The sequence below is a fragment of the Acipenser ruthenus genome, chromosome 5 (genome assembly GCF_902713425.1).
Source record: "Acipenser ruthenus chromosome 5, fAciRut3.2 maternal haplotype, whole genome shotgun sequence".
In the NCBI taxonomy this organism is placed as follows: domain Eukaryota; kingdom Metazoa; phylum Chordata; class Actinopteri; order Acipenseriformes; family Acipenseridae; genus Acipenser; species Acipenser ruthenus.
Window position 1 is genome coordinate 56188128 of NC_081193.1, and position 20333 is coordinate 56208460.

General features: G+C 44.8%; 1 protein-coding gene across 2 annotated transcripts in view; it reads left to right on the forward strand.

Moving 5' to 3' along the window:
- LOC117402287 (EMILIN-1-A-like) overlaps nucleotides 1-20333 on the forward strand; it is an 86328-nt gene that overhangs the window by 47194 nt on the left and 18801 nt on the right. For both annotated transcript variants that reach the window (XM_059024752.1, XM_059024753.1), the window contains exon 3: nucleotides 15696-15916. In XM_059024752.1, coding sequence (XP_058880735.1) covers nucleotides 15696-15916 — 221 coding nt within the window. The remainder of the gene's footprint in view (nucleotides 1-15695; nucleotides 15917-20333) is intronic.

A 20333-nucleotide genomic window follows, 5' to 3' on the forward strand; every position in this document is an offset into this window, starting at 1 on the left:
TCACCACTACAGCCAGCCTGTCCCCAGTAAACCACAATGCAAGAGCCACTTGTTTGCAGTCATCTCATCTCATCTCACCGACACAGGGCAGGATATACAACAGCAGTGTATCACACAACACTGCCCGTTACACTGTAATAAAATAAGCAGTCACGAAGTGGACAAACAACTGGAACATTTATAGGTTATATTGTTGGTCCCTGATTTTAAAGTCGCCTTGTTGAAGACGATACCTGGAATGGTTTTTGATTGTTGAAACCCACATGAAGTCTCTGGAAAGTCTTCCACAACTTTAAGTCACATTGATAATTCAGAAATTTGAGATATCCCTTTTTAATTTTTCGGTGGCGGGGCTACAGGGGGGGCTAAGGTAAACTTTGGGGTAGCTTCAGCTCACCCAAGCCCCACCCCCACCCTGCCTATTAATATGTTTCAATGTTAACTAAATCGAGTTATTAATCAAATTAATTCATCTTGTTACACAATTGATTTATTAAAAATGTTTGGCTATATTGTTACTTGATTGATTACTGTCTTTTTCAGTCATCTTAAAATAATGTTAGAATATGCTTCGTTGAAAAATAATACGTTTTTGACCGAATTCAGATTTTCCTGTTGATGTATTTATTTTCAAAAAGATTTTCTTTAGGTTGTCTTGCACCAAAGCCCAGTAAATCACGGCACTGGCATGGGGTGGGGGTGGGACTAAGATCGGTAAACACTTTGTGTGAATAGGTGAAGAAAAACTAATCGTGTATTATATATATAAACCTGTGTCAGTGACATGTTTAATCAAGTTTACAAATAGTTTTATTTCTGTGCTCTATAATAGAATATACAGGCTTTCTAGCTATAAATATATTCTCAGAAGGAAATTCTTTGCAAAAAACTTCATTAATGCATCAGTTAGGGTTGATGTTAAAATGGCAAAAGTAGGCAAATGCGATGTTAGGGTTTTTAACCCTAACTCTGCATTCCCCCCACCCACTTACAAGCAGTGGAAGGGGCAAGGCAACACAAACAACCACAGACAGCCATCATCAGTTAAGACGAACAACATACAGATAGCATATGTGTGCTATCTGCCAACATAGTCCTAAAGCACTGGAGAATACAGAACATACTGGTATTATAGCACAACGTATATATGCATGTCATTTCTGTGATATATCTGGTTTCCCCAAGGTGTTGGGAGCAATGGACATGTGCCGCTAACCCCTCCAGCTCATTCTGGGCATCTGTATAAGAACAGGAAAAACACCCATTCGATTAATGTGCAGGTGGTTTGTAATTGAGCACAATATAGCACTGCACCACTGACTAACAAATAAAAACTGATAATATACATTTGGCTTATAGGCTAATCATAATATGAATTAGTGGTATAATGCAAAATTTGTTGCTGGTCCCTTGAAATTCGTACTCACGAGAATTGACTGTCCTGCAAGTATCATAACTTGTCAATGTGGCACCAAGATCTATTTTGTTAATTGTCTGGGCTAAAAGTAATGATTAAAAAAAAAAAAAATCATTTAGTTTCAAATTAAAATAATCTTTTCGCATTGTACACCAATGTGGACAGTGCAGCAGCATGGTTTATTTTGTGTTACTGGTAGCCTACAGCAGGCGAAAGTAAAAAGAAAGTGCTCTAGGTTTCATTTGATTTTAGGACTGTACTGAATACTGTATAGTGTTATTTCAGCACAATGATTTATACATTTAAAATACACTGAGCACTATAGATGTGTGTGTGTGTGATTTTTATTGTATTTTTTTAAAACCTGTCACCTCTTTATGCCAGACAAACAACAGTTTAGCGAGGGGCTACTGTGTGATTGTCACAGATGGCTTTGTGTGGCGTGTGGGTGGTGATGTCAGGTTCAGGAACTGGAAGGAAAACACAGGCAGTAGTGCTGTGCAAAAAGACGCAGCGCGCCGTTTAATGAAATACAAAAACAAAATAAAAAGTTTAAACACAAAACACTGCTCACAGAGCAAAATAAATATTTAAACAAAACAAAACCACAAACACAAAAATCGAACAGCCAATACAGGTCAGGCTGGGCAAATGCCTTCACTGAGCCTGTACGTTTTGTTTATTTTTTCGCTCTTGTTCCGCCTCTGAACATCCAACCACCTCTCTGAGCCGAGAGTGGGACTTTTATGTTTGTGGCTGGAGCCTTAATTACCTATTAATAAATTACCTTATTAAGGCTCCAGCCACGTTCCCACGAGAATTGTAGGGAAGGGGTTTTAACCCCATCCCCACGACTACACATTACAACACCGGCTCTCTCGCCGGTCTCAAACAGTAAATAATAAAAGACGGACGGTGCTCGACCGCCCGCACATAACACAATGATTAGGACGGACAGCTTTGTCCGCCCGCCTACAAATACAATAATAAAACATATATATATACAAATAATAATACAGGGGCGGGGTGTACTCCGTCACAGTGATTGAGAAGCGTTTTTGATAGAAACACATTTATTTGGGGCTGAAGGTGGGGGCCCACTATAGAATCTGATGGGAATCAACTGAGTTCCCTTTCAAGTCGAAAATAACCATCAAGGTATGGGACATTGCCGTCAGGCAGTAGGAATTGGCTGAGCTTTATGTCAAAGCTGCCGATAGGCCTCCGCGCAAGCTGCCGTGCAAGCCCGCCCCCTTGGGAGCTTACTATACGCAGCGCGCGGAGAGTCACTTCCTCTTTTGCCTTCAGCATCAGTAGCGGTAGGACTTAGAGCTATTTTGACTGATTGTACTCACTAAGCTTAGGCTTGAGAAGCTGGTTTATCCCCTTCTCCGAGTTTATTTCAGTTATTATTATTATTATTATTGTATTGTATTATTTTAGGATATATTTTGTGTCTACATTATATATTCCTTTTCGCTTTGCTTCGGCATTGCGTTCTTCGTGGTCTCCCCGTCTTTCCTCTGTTCCTTATATTTACTGTGTGGGTTTTTTGTATATATATTTTCTATATATATTATATTTTGTGTAATTATATTGTTATATATTTACATTGTGTGTCGGACGCGTGTTGCGTTGGCCTTGGCCACGCGCAATTGCATCCTCGGTCTAGCTTAGGCTAACCGTGTGTGTGTGCGGGTAGTCTGCTCTGCAGTGTCCCCCCCCGCGGCGCGTTCCCGCCACGTGGTATTGCACTACACTCCCTTTCCTTTTGCAGCGTCCACAAAAAAAAAAAAAAAAAAAAAAAAAAAAAGTTTTTCCCTTCACTATACAGAGGAAGACAACCACCAACGTGCAAAATCCCCAGCACCTTCAGGTAGGTATTGCACAGCACCAGACACTGTACCAGCACTTTGCGTCTCCGCTTGGCGGGTCAGCTGACGCTTAGGCGTCTGTGCTTGCGTTCCACGCTTGGTACTCGCGCTTCGGCGCTCGCGCTCCGGCGCTTTGGTGTCAGCGCTTGTGCGCTTGGTGCAGCGCTTCGGCGCTTTGTGCAGCGCTTCTGCGCTTGGTGCTTAGTGCTTCTGCACTTGGGGCTCAGTGCTCGACGCTCGACGCTTCGGCGCTCGGTGCTCGACGCTCGGTGCACGTTTCCATCTACGTCGGTGCTCGACGCTCGGTGCTCGACGCTCGACGCTCGGTGCACGCACCCTCGACGCACCTCGGTGCTCGACGCTCGGTGCTCGACGCTCGACGCTTCGGCGCTCGACGCTCGGTGCTCGGCGCTTGGCGCCTCGATGCACGCACGCTCGACGCACGCGCCTCGACGCTCGACGCTCGGTGCTCGGCGCTTGGCGCCTCGATGCACGCACGCTCGACGCACGCACCTCGGTGCTCGACGCTCGGTGCTCGGCGCTCGGTGCTCGGCGCTTGGCGCCTCGACGCTTCGACGCTCGACGCTCGACGCTTCGGCGCTCGACGCTCGGTGCACGCACCCTCGACGCACCTCGGTGCTCGACGCTCGGTGCTCGACGCTCGGTGCTCGGCGCTTGGCGCCTCGACGCTCGACGCTTCGGCGCTCGACGCTCGACGCTTCGGCGCTCGACGCTCGACGCTCGGTGCTCGACGCTTCGGCGTTCGACGCCTCAACGCGCGCACCCTTGACGTCGACGCACGCACCTCGGTGCTTGACGCTTCGGCGCTTGGTGCTCGACGCACGCACCCTCGACGCCTCGGTGCTCGACGCGGCGGCGTTCGGCGCACGCACATCAGGTGCTTGACGCTTGGTGCCCAGCGCTTCGGCGCTCGACGACGCGCACCTCGCTCTCGTCTTTGACGTCATTATGTCTGGGTTCCACCGTTGTGTGACCTGTCAGGCCAAGTTGCCTGCCAGCGACCCTCATGAGGACTGTGTCGCATGTTTAGGGCCGGACCATGCAGCATCTGCCCTGGCAGACAGGGCATACTGCCAGCTATGTGCGGGGTTTCAAACACGCACCCTACGCCAGAGAGCTAGGAAGGCGGTGGGAGGTCGTTCCCCATCTTCGGGCTCGTCCCACACCGTCTCGGCCCCACCATCGTCTATCGTGTCGCTGCCGGCGACGTCTCAGCCTATGAGCCCATCTTCCCAGCTTACAGCTGGTCAGAGGTCTCCAATTAGGCGTGCTCGGGAACGTTCCCGCAGCCCCTCCTCTCGCGGGGCTCGCCCCCGTCGAGAGTCGCGATCCAGATCTCGATCGCCTCGCCGGAGAAGACACTCCCGCTCCCCTCGAAGGGGTAGACGGCATCAAGACACATCTGGGGTGGCTGAGCTCACCTCCAAGATGTCGCAGTTCATGGAGCTCATGATGGGACAACAATCCCTCCTCATGACTCTAGCGAACGTGGTGCCTCGGGCCCCAGAAATGGTTACCGGACCCAGCGCTAGTCAGCCGATGGCTCCTCCACCAGTTCCCCAGGAAGTAGAGTGGGACGCCGATGCTGTCTCAAGGGACGCATCTGATGCAGACCCGCTCTTTGAAGATACAGAGCCTGAGGTGGCATCCCAGCACTCTGGGCAGGACGACCCTGAAGTGCTGGATACTAATGACCCTATCTGGTCAGTGGTGGAGAGGGCAGCCCGCCATCTAGGCGTGGACTGGCCCGCATCAGAGCCAACACGTCGCTCTCTGTTTGAATTGCCATCGGCTCCGCCCATTCAGTCCAGGATGCTCCCGGCATTCCCGGATTTTATTAAGGAGGTGCAGTCCACCTGGGGAGCACCGGCCTCCGCCCCTGCGACTTCTCGCAAGGCTTCGGCCTTCACCATGCACGGGGCGAGCGAAGCTGGGCTGGCGTTGTTTCCGCCAGTGGGCACCGCGTTCGCCGCGCTAGTAAAGACGCCGACACTTTCGGGGCTGGCTAAGGACCCTTCCTGCCCTAACAGGCAGTGTAGGATTACGGAGGCCCACCTAAAAAAGGGTTATGCCGCGGCTACAGAGGCAGTTAGACTGTCCAACGTGGCCAGCCTCCTGACAGTCTACCAGGCGGCGCTGATTCGCGACCTGCCTGAGTCCCCACCCGTCGGGCTCAGGACCGAGCTGGGTGCAGTTGCACAGCTGTTGGTCAGGCTGGCTCAGCTAAATGCGCGAGCACAGGGCAGGAGCATTGCTTCTTTAGTAGTAGCAAGAAGGCAGCTATGGCTCTCACAGGCCAGGGTACAGGAGCCTGATAAGGCCCCGTTGTTAGATGCTCCTATATCCCCAGGGCACACGTTTGGCCCAGCGGTGGAGGAGATGCTGCAACGCTCCGTCAAGGCGCGTGAGGCGTCGCAGCAGTTGGCTAAGATGTGGCCAAGCAAGCCTTTCCAGCCAAGGCGGCCGCAGGAGCGTCAATGGCGCAGGGCGCCGCCGCAGCAGCAGGCGCACCCACAGGGCAGTAAAACCGCCCCCTAGGGGGTTGCAGCACGCAGCCAACCAGCATTTGCGAGACCGCAGCGCGGAGGGTGGCGCCCCAGAGGAGGTAGCAGACCACGTCCTCGTGGCTCTGGTCAGGCCCCTCGTGAGCGAGCGCAGCCTAAGCAGCCCTGAGAAACCCCGGCAGCCGTTAACCCACCCCTACACTGTTCCACAGCTCCTGTTCTGGCAACAATGCACCAACGACATCTGGGTGCGCAAAACTATAATCACCGGGTACACCCTTCAATTCCGGTTAAAACCCCCCCCCTTCAGGGGAGTGGTGGTAACTGCAGTGAAGGACTCGGTTCAGTCCTCAGCTCTAAATGCAGAAATACAGGCATTGCTCAAGAAGCGTGCCATTCAACTAGTAGACCCTGCTCTGACCGACCAGGGGTTCTACTCCAAATACTTCCTTGTGCCAAAGAAGGACGGCGGGCTCCGCCCTATTCTAGACCTGCGTGTACTGAACAAATACCTACGGGTGTTGTCGTTCAAGATGCTTACGCACAGGCACATTGTCCAGTCTGTCCGGCAGGGCGACTGGTTTACCACCGTAGACCTCACAGATGCGTACTTTCACGTTCCCATCTGTCCGGGTCACAGGAAGTACCTACGTTTCGCATTTCAGAGCAGGGTCTACGAGTTTTGTGTCCTGCCATTCGGCCTGTCTCTAGCTCCTCGAACCTTTTCGAAGTGTATGGACGCCATTCTAGCCCCCTTGCGGGTTCAAGGCGTTCGACTGCTAAACTATCTGGACGACTGGCTCGTCTGCGCGCAGTCAAAGGAGCAGTTGGCACAGCACACAGTGATGGTTACAGACCATCTTCAGCGGCTAGGTCTGAAGGTCAATCCAGACAAGAGCCGCCTCGTGCCCAGCCAACAGACCGAGTTTTTGGGTCTGCATCTGGACTCAGTGTCCATGGAAGCGACCCTATCGACACAAAGAGTTGCCTCATTAGAGCGGTGTCTCTCCCTATTCAGGTTGAGAGAAACAGTCAGCATGGAGCTCTGTCAGCGCATGCTGGGGTTGATGGCTGCCGCCTCGCAAGCCCTTCCTTTGGGCTTACTACACCAGAGACCTCTGCAGGCCTGGTTCAATGCCTTCGCGCTGCATCCGCGGAGAGACAAGCACCGCAGGTTGAGGGTATCCCGAACCTGCTGGGAAGCATTACGCTGGTGGAGAGTTCAGTCGAACATCCGCCAGGGCGTGCGCTTGGGTCCCATCTTCCGAAGGGAAGTTATCACAACCGACGCTTCCAACCAAGGTTGGGGAGCAGTCTGGAACGGGACAGGGACCCGTGGAGTGTGGTCAGGACCCTGGAGGTCAGCCCACATCAACGCTCTGGAACTCAGAGCAGTGGACCTCGCCCTTCGGCACTTCTTGCCAGTGCTTCTAGACAAGCACGTGTTAGTGCGGTCGGACAACACCACAGTAGTGGCGTATATCAATCGCCAGGGCGGATTGCGGTCCCCAGGTCTTCACCGGATGGTAACGCGGCTGTTGCTCTGGGCTCAACCGCGATTAGCCTCTCTGCGTGCAGTTCATCTGCCGGGCAGAGTCAATTACGCAGCGGATCTCCTGTCCAGAGGAGGTCCTCTTGCGGGCGAATGGCGTCTTCACCCTCGGGTGGTAGAGCGCATTTGGGACTGGTTCGGCACAGCGCAAGTCGATCTCTTCGCTTCGCGAGAGACCACGCACTGCCCCCTATGGTTCTCGGTGAAGGACCTCGACAGCCCCCTAGGAGTCGATGCACTGGCTCACGAATGGCCGCCAGGGCTCCTGTACGCATTTCCACCGATTTCGATGCTCCCCGCCTTCTTGGAGAAGGTCAGGGTAGAGCAAGCGACAGTGATTCTGATCGCTCCTCGGTGGCCTCGGAGGATTTGGTTCCCGAGTCTGGTGCAGTTGTTGCACGGTCGCCCGAGGGAGCTCCCTCTGCGAGCGGACCTGTTGTCCCAAGCCCAAGGAGGGCTATGGCATCCGAACCCCAAGCTCATGCAGCTATGGGCTTGGCCCCTGAGCGGGAGCGCCTGTCAGCCTTAGGGCTTTCGACAGCGGTTATATCGACCATTCAAAGTGCGAGGGCGCCCTCCACTCGGTCGCAATATACGTATAAGTGGCAATTATTTCAGAGTTGGTGTCTGGCTGAGGGCCATGACCCGGTCTCCTGCCCTATGGCAGTGATATTACAGTTTCTGCAGAAGCTGTTAGACGAGGGTAAGTCTCCCTCTACACTTAAAGTGTATTTGGCCGCTATTTCGGCTTGCCACGTACGCATTGACGGGTTATCACCTGGTTGCCATTTTTTGGCATCTCAGTTTCTGAAAGGCGCAAGACGCTTGCGACCTCCAAGAACGACCAGTTTACCGTCGTGGAGCCTTGATGTGGTGCTGGAAGCCCTTGCCAAGGCGCCGTTTGAGCCTCTCCACAGCGTGGATATGAAGCTCATATCTATTAAGACTGCGTTTTTGCTGGCTGTGGTATCAGCAAAACGCGTGAGCGAGTTACATGCACTGTCAGTGCATCCTTCTTGTACTCGTTTTGCAGGAGACGGTTCTAAGGTCTCCATGCGCCCTAATCCGGCCTTTTTACCAAAGGTTATATCCCCGTTCCACATGAACCAGTCAGTCGAGTTGATGGCGTTCCATCCTCCTCCTTTTTCTTCCCCAGAGGAAGAGCGGTTACACATGCTCTGCCCTGTGAGGGCATTGAGGTGTTATATTGACCGCACAAGGACTGTGAGGCAGACAGAACAGTTGTTCATATGCCATGGTTCTAGATCTTTGGGTCAGCCGCTGTCTAAACAGCGCCTTTCCCACTGGATAGTGGATGCTATTAAATTAGCGTATGAATCTGCAGGCCTTCCTCCACCAGGGCAGTTGAAGGCGCATTCTACCAGGGGTATGGCGACATCCTGGGCCCTCTTTCGAGGGGTGCCGGTGTCTGATATTTGCGCGGCAGCCAGTTGGGCTACGCCGCATACTTTCATGAGGTTTTACAGGCTAAATGTGCTGGAATCCTCTGCTCCGTCATTTGGAGCATCTGTGTTGCACTCTATGACGCCTCAGGTTGCGGACGTCTAGAGTAGGTACAATATGGTGTGACTATTCCACCTTGGGACAGGTGTCATTGCGAGCATAGACGCTGAGGCGCAGCTCCGCATATGCCTAGATGTACTGCCTACGCAGTTGCGTTATGACGTAAGTCTGTCCTACTGCCGAGAATCCTCCCTCGCGACGGCTTGGGTACACTGTTCCCATACCTTGATGGTTATTTTCGACTTGAAAGGGAACGATAGGTTGCGGATGCAACCCCGGTTCCCTGAAAGAGAAAATAACCATCAAGCCGCGAGGTCGCTCTGGAGGCCTTCACGGCCTGAAGGGCAAAAGAGGAAGTGACTCTCCGCGCGCTGCGTATAGTAAGCTCCCAAGGGGGCGGGCTTGCACGGCAGCTTGCGCGGAGGCCTATCGGCAGCTTTGACATAAAGCTCAGCCAATCCCTACTGCCTGACGGCAATGTCCCATACCTTGATGGTTATTTTCTCTTTCAGGGAACCGGGGTTGCATCCGCAACCTATCGTTTTATTATTTGAAAAAAAATGTTTCACGACTCCTGCAGCAATGCTAGATCTCGCAAAGATGACGCAACAAAAAAATTAAGTATATTGCAGCTCTCTTCATTAACATTTTCTCTTCGTACAGACGATAAAATGTATACTTTGCGAATTGTCGCAACGAAAATGCAAATTGCTGTGTGTTTGCGCTGCGACTGGCCCATCTTAGTACATCTACCCGTAAATGTCAATCAAAAATGTTGTAGGGGTGGAACATACAATATAATGAGACTTTTTGGCTGGTATTAAATTCGGCGGATTTGCTACCTTGGTGGATTGACAGTTTTTGAATTGCCGTTCACAAAGAAATGCAACGTAGTTTTGCATTTATTTTTTTATTCCAAAAACATTCAAATAAATGTTTACTTAATGAAATCTGTCTGCTAAACAGAATCATTTACAGTAACTCATTATAGCACCTACAATGTAACTGCAGCAACTTGGAGAACAACAAAGGGCCTTCTAATCAGTTACAGTATTTATCGTTCTTATATGGCCCTTAATTTTTAAGGTACTGGTAAACTTCTACCACAAGGTATTTCATATCTCTCCATTTTAAAAAATTAACACTATAAATCTGAAACAAAAATGCTTTAATTTGCTTCAAAATTTAAAACTGCTTAAGCACTGGTAAAATTAGCTCACTAATTTATTTGAACATTTTGTTTTGAACTTTGTGATACCTGCACAATGGGTGTCTCCAGTAATAGTAGTATCTACAACATAGACAATAACAATCAAACATTTTATTACAGACTTTCTAACAAGTCTGGTATAAACAATTTTGGTTGTTAAAAAAAAAAAAAAACACAAAAAGGCTTAACATAAAACATAACAGTACAGTAGCAGACGCAGTTTACAGTGCCTCTGGGTTTCTTATCACATCAGATCAATTCCAGATTTTTTAAATCCTTTGATGGAAATGTCTGGTCTACTTTTAATGTTCATGCAAATTGGCTTCATCACGGTCATTCTCATATCCACTTTGACATCCGACACATTATTACACGTGACCAGCGCCTTTACCCTTACCATTTAACCTGTTCTGCATACCAGTCTGCCAGAGGGCAGGATTGCTACAAGTACTGTATGTAACCGTCTGATTGGTGGAAGTATTATTGGCGATCCAATCAAAACCACCAATAAAGCCAAAATAAATTCTACACCAAAATTCTTATATACAGTAATTATATGTAAAAAGTCGGATGAATGAATCCTGTTTTAAATACCATTATACACAGCTGAAAATTACTATATGCACACATTGTTTTGAGATTCAGGACTCTGTTCTAATATGACTTACATGCTCGTAAATACTACGAATTCGTAGCCTACGTCCTTCGTAGAATTTCTGCGTGCAATGTACTAAGCAGCTCTTTCTCGTGAACTACCGTAATTTCACCGCAAGTTTACGAAAAGCAGAAATTACTGCTCATTATTGCAGATGATAACAACTACGTATTTTCCTTATAGTGTCATCTCATAATGTTAAATGTACAAAAAGCCAGATTTAAAAAAATAGATCAGCTATTAAACACAAAACAAAATAAACACCTAGCTCTTTTCTTGAGCACTTAACTAAAGCACAGCACAGGAACCTAAACTAACAAACAGGACAGCTAAACGGTTTACCTGTTAAAACAAAAATCAAACCAAAACAAAACACACTGTTTTTAAACAAACACAAAAAGGCTTTGCACTACCTTTCTTCTCATACACTTGTGCACACTAACAAGCGAGCTCTCCACACAGCAGCCCAGAACAGACTGGCTGCTTCGTTTAAATACCCTGCACCTGGCTCTAATTTACAATGATAGCCAGGTGCAGGGGATAATTACTAATCAAACAAATATAATTAAACAATTACATTCAATCAGTGTGCATTTTCACATGGATTTCATGCAGGGAGGATATTAACCCCCTCCCTGCTATCTTACTATATATATATATATATATATATATATATACAGCTCTGGAAAAAAATAAGAGACCACTGCAAAATTATCAGTTTCTCTGGTTTTACTATTTATAGGTATGCGTTTGGGTAAAATGAACATTTTTGTTTTATTCTATAAACTACTGACAACATTTCTCCCAAATTCCAAATAAAAATATTGTCATTTAGAGCATTTATTTGCAGAAAATGACAACTGGTCAAAATAACAAAAAAGATGCAGTGTTGTCAGACCTCGAATAATGCAAAGAAAATAAGTTCATATTCATTTTTAAACAACACAATACTAATGTTTTAACTTAGGAAGAGTTCAGAAATCAATATTTGGTGGAATAACCTTGATTTTCAAGCACAGCTTTCATGCGTCTTGGCATGCTCTCCACCAGTCTTTCACATTGATGTTGGGTGACTTTATGCCACTCCTGGCGCAAAAATTCAAGCAGCTCGGCTTTGTTGATGGCTTGAGACCATCCATCTTCCTCTTGATCACATTCCAGAGGTTTTCAGTGGGGTTCAGGTCTGGAGATTGGGCTGGCCTTGACAGGGTCTTGATCTGGTGGTCCTCCATTCACACCTTGATTGACCTGGCTGTGTGGCATGGAGCATTGTCCTGCTGGAAAAACCAATCCTCAGAGTTGGGGAACATTGTCAGAGCAGAAGGAAGCAAGTTTTCTTCCAGGACAACCTTGTACTTGGCTTAATTCATGCGTCCTTCACAAAGACAAATCTGCCCGATTCCAGCCTTGCTGAAGCACCCCCAGATGAGTCCAATTTTCAGCTTTGCCCAACACCTGGTCGTCTAATGGTTAGACGGAGACCTGGAGAGGCCTACAAGCCACAGTGTCTCGCACACACTGTGAAATGTGGTGGAGGATCGGTGATGATCTGGGGGTGCTTCAGCAAGGCTGGAATCGGGCAGCTTTGGCATGAATCAAGCCAAGTACAAGGTTGTCCTGGAAGAAAACTTGCTTCCTTCTGCTCTGACAATGTTCCCCAACTCTGAGGTGGTTGTTAATATGAAGCTGATTGGTTCTGTGGTTTGGCAACCACATTGATTAATGACATAAAATTACCATAAAAATATAAAATCATCAAAATTCAAACATCTTCTTCTCTGAAACCGCTTATCCGATTGAAACAAAAATTGGAATAAAACATCTCAGTATGGTCATCTGTTACGCTTGTTCAAGGGAAGTTGCTACTGTGAAAATCATGGCGTCCACGCTGCATGACATCATCAACATACGCAACTGGCTATAAAACTGCTTATAACTTCTTATCGGCTGCACCAAAACGCACAAAATTTGACACAGATGTTGAGAACTATGTGATGTTGTGTCGTAGTCAATATGGCGGCCTTTGGTCACATGATGTGGCAGCCATCTTGTATTTAATGAAAAGTTTGGACAATATTCAAAAGTCTTCTTCTCATGAACGGTAAATAGTACAGCTGTGAAAAAGTTTGTACATAGTGCGCAAATGTCCACGATTGATTCTACTTAAGGAAAAATTGATCAGTCACATGGTGTGGCAGCTATGTTGGATTTTGCGTGAAACGCTTAAACAACAACTTCTCATGAGCCCTTTTGCCGATTGATGTGAATCTTGGTTATTAATTTCTTAGCAGACGCCCTTATCCAGGGCGACTTACAATTGTTACAATATATCATATTATTTTTACATACAATTACATTATTTTTTACACATTATTTTTACATACAATTACCCATTTATTCAGTTGGGTTTTTACTGGAGCAATCTAGGTAAAGTACCTTGCTCAAGGGTACAACAGCAGTGTCCACCACCTGGGGTTGAACCCACGACCCTTAGGTCAAGAGTCCAGAGCCCTAACCACTAGTCCACACTACGTTATCTTTCTACTGTCCGCTAAAAAAATTAGTCAGGAAAAGTTCTGACATCAACAAACATGACCGCCATGAGCCAATCAATATGGGTGACATGCCAGTTTGCCCAAATTTTACCCTGAAATGGCACATTCCCACCACTAGGGGCAGCTGTTTACATGGAAAACTCAGTAAGGTAAGAAAAAAAATTCCTAAAGCAGCCATTTTTCGCTGGTACAGTTTTACTAACACATGTAACTTAAAAACAGTAACTACAGTGGAAAGGATTATATTTAGACGTATACATAATACAGTATACAGACACATACTGTAAACTAAGTAAACATTTTTTTTAAGAACTGTTGCAACTGCATCCATGCGAAAAAACCCCCTGCACTATGCTTTTTAAACTAGCACAATCTAATCAATTAAATGCATAAAACATCAGCTTTACAAGTCACAAGTCAGTTGCTTAAAAATCGTTATATAATTATTTTTTACGACTGAACTGTGGTCAAACACAGTCATAAATCCTGAATCTGTTGAAACGAAACCGCGTGTGTAATCCATTTAACAGATGCGTGTGGGAAGGGAGGGGGGAGACGTTGGGGGGCCATATCTTTCTTTGAAATATTTATTTTTGGTAATCAAATGTATAGACAGAACGCTTCACAATCGCTTGCACAATAAAATAGCATTGTAACTGTAAAGATCGCATAGTTATTCATGGAGAATCCCCCCAAAAAGCGGACATTTTATTATAATTCGAGCTTACCAGCTTCTCAGCCGTAATGCTGTTTGTTTACTTATAACCTCATGGACATGCAGGCAATACTGATACACACAAAGAATTTGAAAAAAATTACCGTCTTCTCGGGCAGTACAAAAATGTTCTGTAATCACATTTTTTTTTACAACGCTGTCGTAGCTGAACAGAAGCCAAAAAAATTAAAAAAAAATGCACTACTCCTTTTACTGATATGGCGTCTGTTTTTTTTATATTTCATAACTACAGTGATAGTTATAATTATTAAGACTAAACTGATAAAACAACAATCGCAAATTCTGAATATGTGGCAATGAAGCCAGGCACCCCAGATAGCCAATCGTTACACTATTATCACTTTCTGTTGCTTTACGAATGCACATTAAATGATAGTGGCATTAAAATATACAAGAACCAGTACTGTCTCTCTGAGTTCTGTTCCAGCTTCTTCTCTCCCCTATCCTGTTTATAATTCCTCGGCATAGGATTCGAGGGGTGTTACTCATAAATCGTGCACATGTAATGTCCTAGTAGCCATTCGGTCACAATTAAATATGGTGAATTTCGTATTTGCCAGGCACCCCTGATAGCTAATCGTTACACTATTATCACTTTCTATTGCTTTAAAAAAAATGCACATTAAATGATAGTGGCATTAAAATATACAAAAACCAATACATGCTGTAGACTTTATTTTATATTGCAAAATGAAGAATAGGGCACCACATGCTCACACACGCTCACACACACACACAAACTCAAACAAAGAGTGATCGAGAATTTAGAACAATGTTAGCCTCTTATATGCATTATTTTTAAAGTCTATATGACTGCATACTATTTAGAATTTTGTGTGCATCCAAATACAATTTAAATAGCCTACTAACCAATAATTCCAATATGTGGGCCAAAATTGACACAGTTAGCCAGTTGTGATGATGACGCTTCATTTATAATAACCAATGCGCTTAAATTTCACGATAACTGCTTGGAAGCCGTAAAGTTGCTCGCAACGCTAGTTATTATTATTTGTTTATTTAGTAGACGCCTTTATCCAAGGTGACTTACAGAGACTAGGGTGTGTGAACTGTGCATCAGCTGCAGAGTCACTTACAACTACGTCTCACCCGAAAGACGGAGCACAAGGAGTTTAAGTGACTTGCTCAGGGTCACACAATGAGTCAGTGGCTGAGGTGGGATCTGAAGCGGGGACAAGCCCTTTTCTTTAACCACTGGACCACATAGCCTCCTTATTCATTTAGAACCACAGGAACAATTCTGCAGATTTTGCCGTTTCCACTGAAAATGAACCCCCTTTTGGGCCCATTGTCTCAGCTGGCCTGTCTTAATGGGCTTTGACAAAACAGGATTTTGTTCTAGTTGTATTGGTATACATTAATAGATTAAAAAAAAAAATCTTGATTACAAAGCCAGATATTTAATTATATCATGTTTATCATATATAATTATATTTTACAAGGAAAAACCCATTGTGATACGTAACTTTTTATGAGGATTTTTTCATGACTAAAACTTCAGTCTCCATTTAAGATTCTTCTCCAAGCAATAAAATAAAGGAGGGTGCTTTCTGTTTGACAGGAAATATGATACAGTACCTTCTCACACTGATCAGCCTCTAAATTTCCATATCTTTCTCTTACCAGGTACCGAACATATATGAGACCTAGGTACAAAGTAGCTTACAAGATGGTTACGGAGATGGAGTGGAAGTGTTGTCATGGCTACTCAGGAGATGACTGCGCTGAAGGACCCACAGAAGGCCAGTCACAAGGGACCCAAATCTCCACAGTTAGGCCCCGACCCAAACCAATACGTCCAGGACAGACGGGCTCCAACTCTGGGAATGTACAGATGGAAGGAGAAGGTAATATATTTCAAGCTGTGCCCAGGTAGAGGTGTATTATCAGATAGAAGGGAGTATTTATTTTCAATGTGCATTTGATATTATAGTAAACTATGTAGAGAAGTTAGGTATAAAGCTAGAGTTATTATATATATATATATATATATATATATATATATATATATATATATATATATATATATATATATATATATATACAGTACTGTGCAAAAGTTTTAGGCAGGTGTGAAAAAATGCTGTAAAGTAAGAATGCTTTCAAAAATAGACATGTTAATAGTTTATATTTATCAATTAACAAAATGCAAAGTGAGTGAACAGAAGAAAAATCTACATCAAATCCGTATTTGGTGTGTCCACCCTTTGCCTTCAAAACAGCATCAATTCTTCTAGGTACACTTGCACACAGTTTTTGAAGGAACTCGGCAGGTAGGTTGGCCCAAACATCTTGGAGAACTAACCACAGTTCTTCTGTGGATTTAGGCAGCCTCAGTTGCTTCTCTCTCTTCATGTAATCCCAGACAGACTCGATGATGTTGAGATCAGGGCTCTGTGGGGGCCATACCATCACTTCTTAATGACTAGTTCTTAATGACTTTCGCTGTATGTTTGGGGTCGTTGTCATGCTGCAGAATAAATTCGGGGACAATCAGATGCCTCCCTGATGGTACTGCATGATGGATAAGTATCTGCCTGTACTTCTCAGCATTGAGGAGACCATTAATTCTGACCAAATCCCCAACTCCATTTGCAGAAATGCAGCCCCAAACTTGCAAGGAACCTCAGCCATGCTTCACTGTTGCCTGCAGACACTCATTCGTGTACCGCTCTCCAGCCCTTCGGCGAACAAACTGCCTTCTGCTACAGCCAAATATTTCACATTTTGACTCATCAGTCCAGAGCACCTGCTGCCATTTTTCTGCACCCCAGTTCCTGTGTTTTCGTGCATAGTTGAGTCGCTTGGCCTTGTTTCCACGTCGGAGGTATGGCTTTTTGGCCGCAAGTCTTCCATGAAGGCCACTTCTGACCAGACTTCTCCGGACAGTAGATGGGTGTACCAGGGTCCCACTGTTTTCTGCCAATTCTGAGCTGATGGCACTGCTGGACATCTTCCGATTGCGAAGGGAAGTAAGCATGATGTGTCTTTCATCTGCTGCAGTAAGTTTCCTTGGCCGACCACTGCGTCTACGGTCCTCAACGTTGCCCGTTTCTTTGTGCTTCCTCAAAAGAGCTTGGACAGCACATCTGGAAACCCCTGTCTGCCTTGAAATTTCTGCCTGGGAGAGACCTTGCTGATGCAGTATAACTACCTTGTGTCTTGTTGCTGTGCTCAGTCTTGCCATGGTGTATGACTTTTGACAGTAAACTGTCTTCAGCAACCTCACCTTGTTAGCTGAGTTTGGCTGTTCCTCACCCAGTTTTATTCCTCCTACACAGCTGTTTCTGTTTCAGTTAATGATTGTGTTTCAACCTACATATTGAATTGATGATCATTAGCACCTGTTTGGTATAATTGTTTAATCATACACCTGACTATATGCCTACAAAATCCCTGACTTTGTGCAAGTGTACCTAGAAGAATTGATGCTGTTTTGAAGGCAAAGGGTGGTCACACCAAATATGGATTTGATTTAGATTTTTCTTCTGTTCACTCACTTTGCATTTTGTTAATTGATAAATATAATCTATTAACATGTCTATTTTTGAAAGCATTCTTACTTTACAGCATTTTTTCACACCTGTCTAAAACTTTTGCACAGTACTGTATATACTGTGGCGGAGTGTCCCGCCCCTTTGTTTATTATTTATTTTATATTATGATTTATGTTTATATTACTGCAAAAGCCGATTTGTTATTTGTTATTGTTTTGTATTTTAAAAACCTTGTGACGATGCGTGACTGATCAGCTACTGATTATTTAACTAGATGACCGTCACGCATCCTTATTAAACTCGTGCAGACTATGGCCAAGGGGTAATAAGATAATTAACAGCTAGTTAACCCCTTCGCCAGAATATAAAAGCCTGCAGCTATCTGCGCTCGAGGAGAGTGTACAGAGGAGAGTATGGGAGAGCGAGCAAGGAGAGAGATTTAAAACCTAAACAACTGCTATTTCTGTTTGTTTGGCCAACGTCCCCTTTTGTTTGTGGTGTTTGTTTTGTTTAAATCTTTTGTTTGTTTATTATTTAATAAAACACTGAGCGCCGTAGCACTGCAGTTTCACCCGACATTCATTGCTTTGGTTTCTGCTCCTGGTCCGTGACGTCACCACCCACATGCCACTCAACAGCTCAGTCACACAAACATATATATATATATATATATATATATATATATATGGGACAACACAATAGACACAACAAGTGTAAGTTTATTTTAAACAGGATGTTACCTGCGTGTTTATTTTCAAGGGAAGTCCAATAATCAGAGTCATAATGTTAATCCAGAGTTCGTAAACAATCAGGTAGTCATCCAAAATAGGGTCAAAACAGCCAACAGGGATATCCAAACAGTCCAGGGTCATACACAATAATGCAATCCAGAACTCAAAGAACACGACAAAACCTCTCAAAAAAACCACAGCCAAAATTCCTTCTACTCCCCTCTCACTGTCATGCTGTCAGTTTGCTCCTTTTATAGGGCAAGTCATTACAATTGATCACCTGCAGATGTGCTGACATACCTTAATTACCTGATAAGGATCCTGGGTAGTGTAGTTTGTGGTGGGCGACCATTTTGTGAACTGTAGTCCTATTGGGACCTCCATTTTGTGAAAGGACAAAGTCCTAACAAAATCTCTGCTCTCACATATCTCCCATTCAGGACCATGCCCTGAGGTTTATCACAATATATATATATAATATGCAATAAGGCCCAACAGGCTGTCCGTGTACGTCGAATTTACGGATGCCTTGGGGCGTTGTGAGACACGAGACAAAGTCGAGTGCCTCCAAACCCTGAAAAGTCTGTATATTCAATGTATACGGACGCACTGAAGGGCCTTGTTGCATTTATAATCCAGGTCAAACAGTGGATTTGAAGAAAAAAGCATAAATCATGTTTATGGCAAAAAATATTAGTTTTTTTTATTAAATATCCTTATGCCAATAAAATAGTCCCATTTATAACTTTTAACTACACACTAAATTTAAGCTGAGTAAATTAATTTTATTGGAACATGCAAAAGAAAGTACATCTCAAGTTTTATAAGAACATAAGAAATGAGAGGAAGCCGTTCAGCCCATCTTGCTCGTTTGTTTGTTAGTAGCTTAATCAGATCACCGGGTACTCTTCTTTGTTCAAGACTGAATAGATTCAATTCTTTTAGCCTGTCTGCATACGACATGCCTTTTAAACCCGGGATAATTCTGGTTGCTCTTCTTTGCACTCTCTAGAGCAGCATTATCCTTTTTTGTAACGAGGTGACCAGAACTGAACACAATATTCTAGGTGAGGTCTTACTAATGCATTGTAAAGTTTTAACATTACTTCCCTTGATTTAAATTCAACACCTCATAATATACCCGAGCATCTTGTTGGTCTTTTTTATAGCTTCCCCACATTGTCTAGATTAAGACATTGCTGAGTCAACATAAACTCCTAGGTCGTTTTCATAGATTCCTTCTTCAATTTCAGTATATGATATTTATAATGCACATTTTTAAGAACATAAGAACATAACAACGTTTACAAATGAGAGGAGGCCATTCAGCCCATCTTGCTCGTTTGGTTGTTAGTAGCTTATTGATCCCAGAATCTCATCATGCAGCTTCTTGAAGGATCCCAGGGTGTCAGCTATAATTTAGTGATAGTAGGGAAAATGTTTAGGTGGTTTAAAAAACGTTTTGGGGAAAATAGGAAAATGCGGGTTAAAATAGGAAATTGTCTATCAGAAGTAGTAGAGATTGAGAATGGAGTTCCTCAAGGAAGTGTTGAGTCCGCTTATTTTTAATATTATGATAAATGACTTGCGAAAATCTGTTGAAGATAAGGACATTTTAATGTATGCAGATGACTGTGTGGTTTGGAATAGACACAGGAATTTAAAAAGTGGGATTAAAGTGCTCAATGGGAAATTGAAGAAAATACATTTATGGGCAAAAAATGGGGGGGAAAGTTTTCAAAATCAAAAACAGAAGGGGTAATTTTCGCTTGTAAGGAGAAAACAGAAGACATTAGAATTTAGTTTGATGGGATGATGTTAAAGGTAGTACCAGTGTTTAAATTTCTGGGGGTGTTGTTGGATGAGAAGTTGAAATGGACTCAGCAGATAGACAAAATAATTGAGATGTAAGGCAAGGATGACCCTGCTGAGGAGTATATCGGGGAACTCATGGGGAGCAAGTATGAACACTCTGTTAATGATCTACAGAGCGCTGATCAGGCCTATACTGGATTATGGATGTATGGTATATGAGG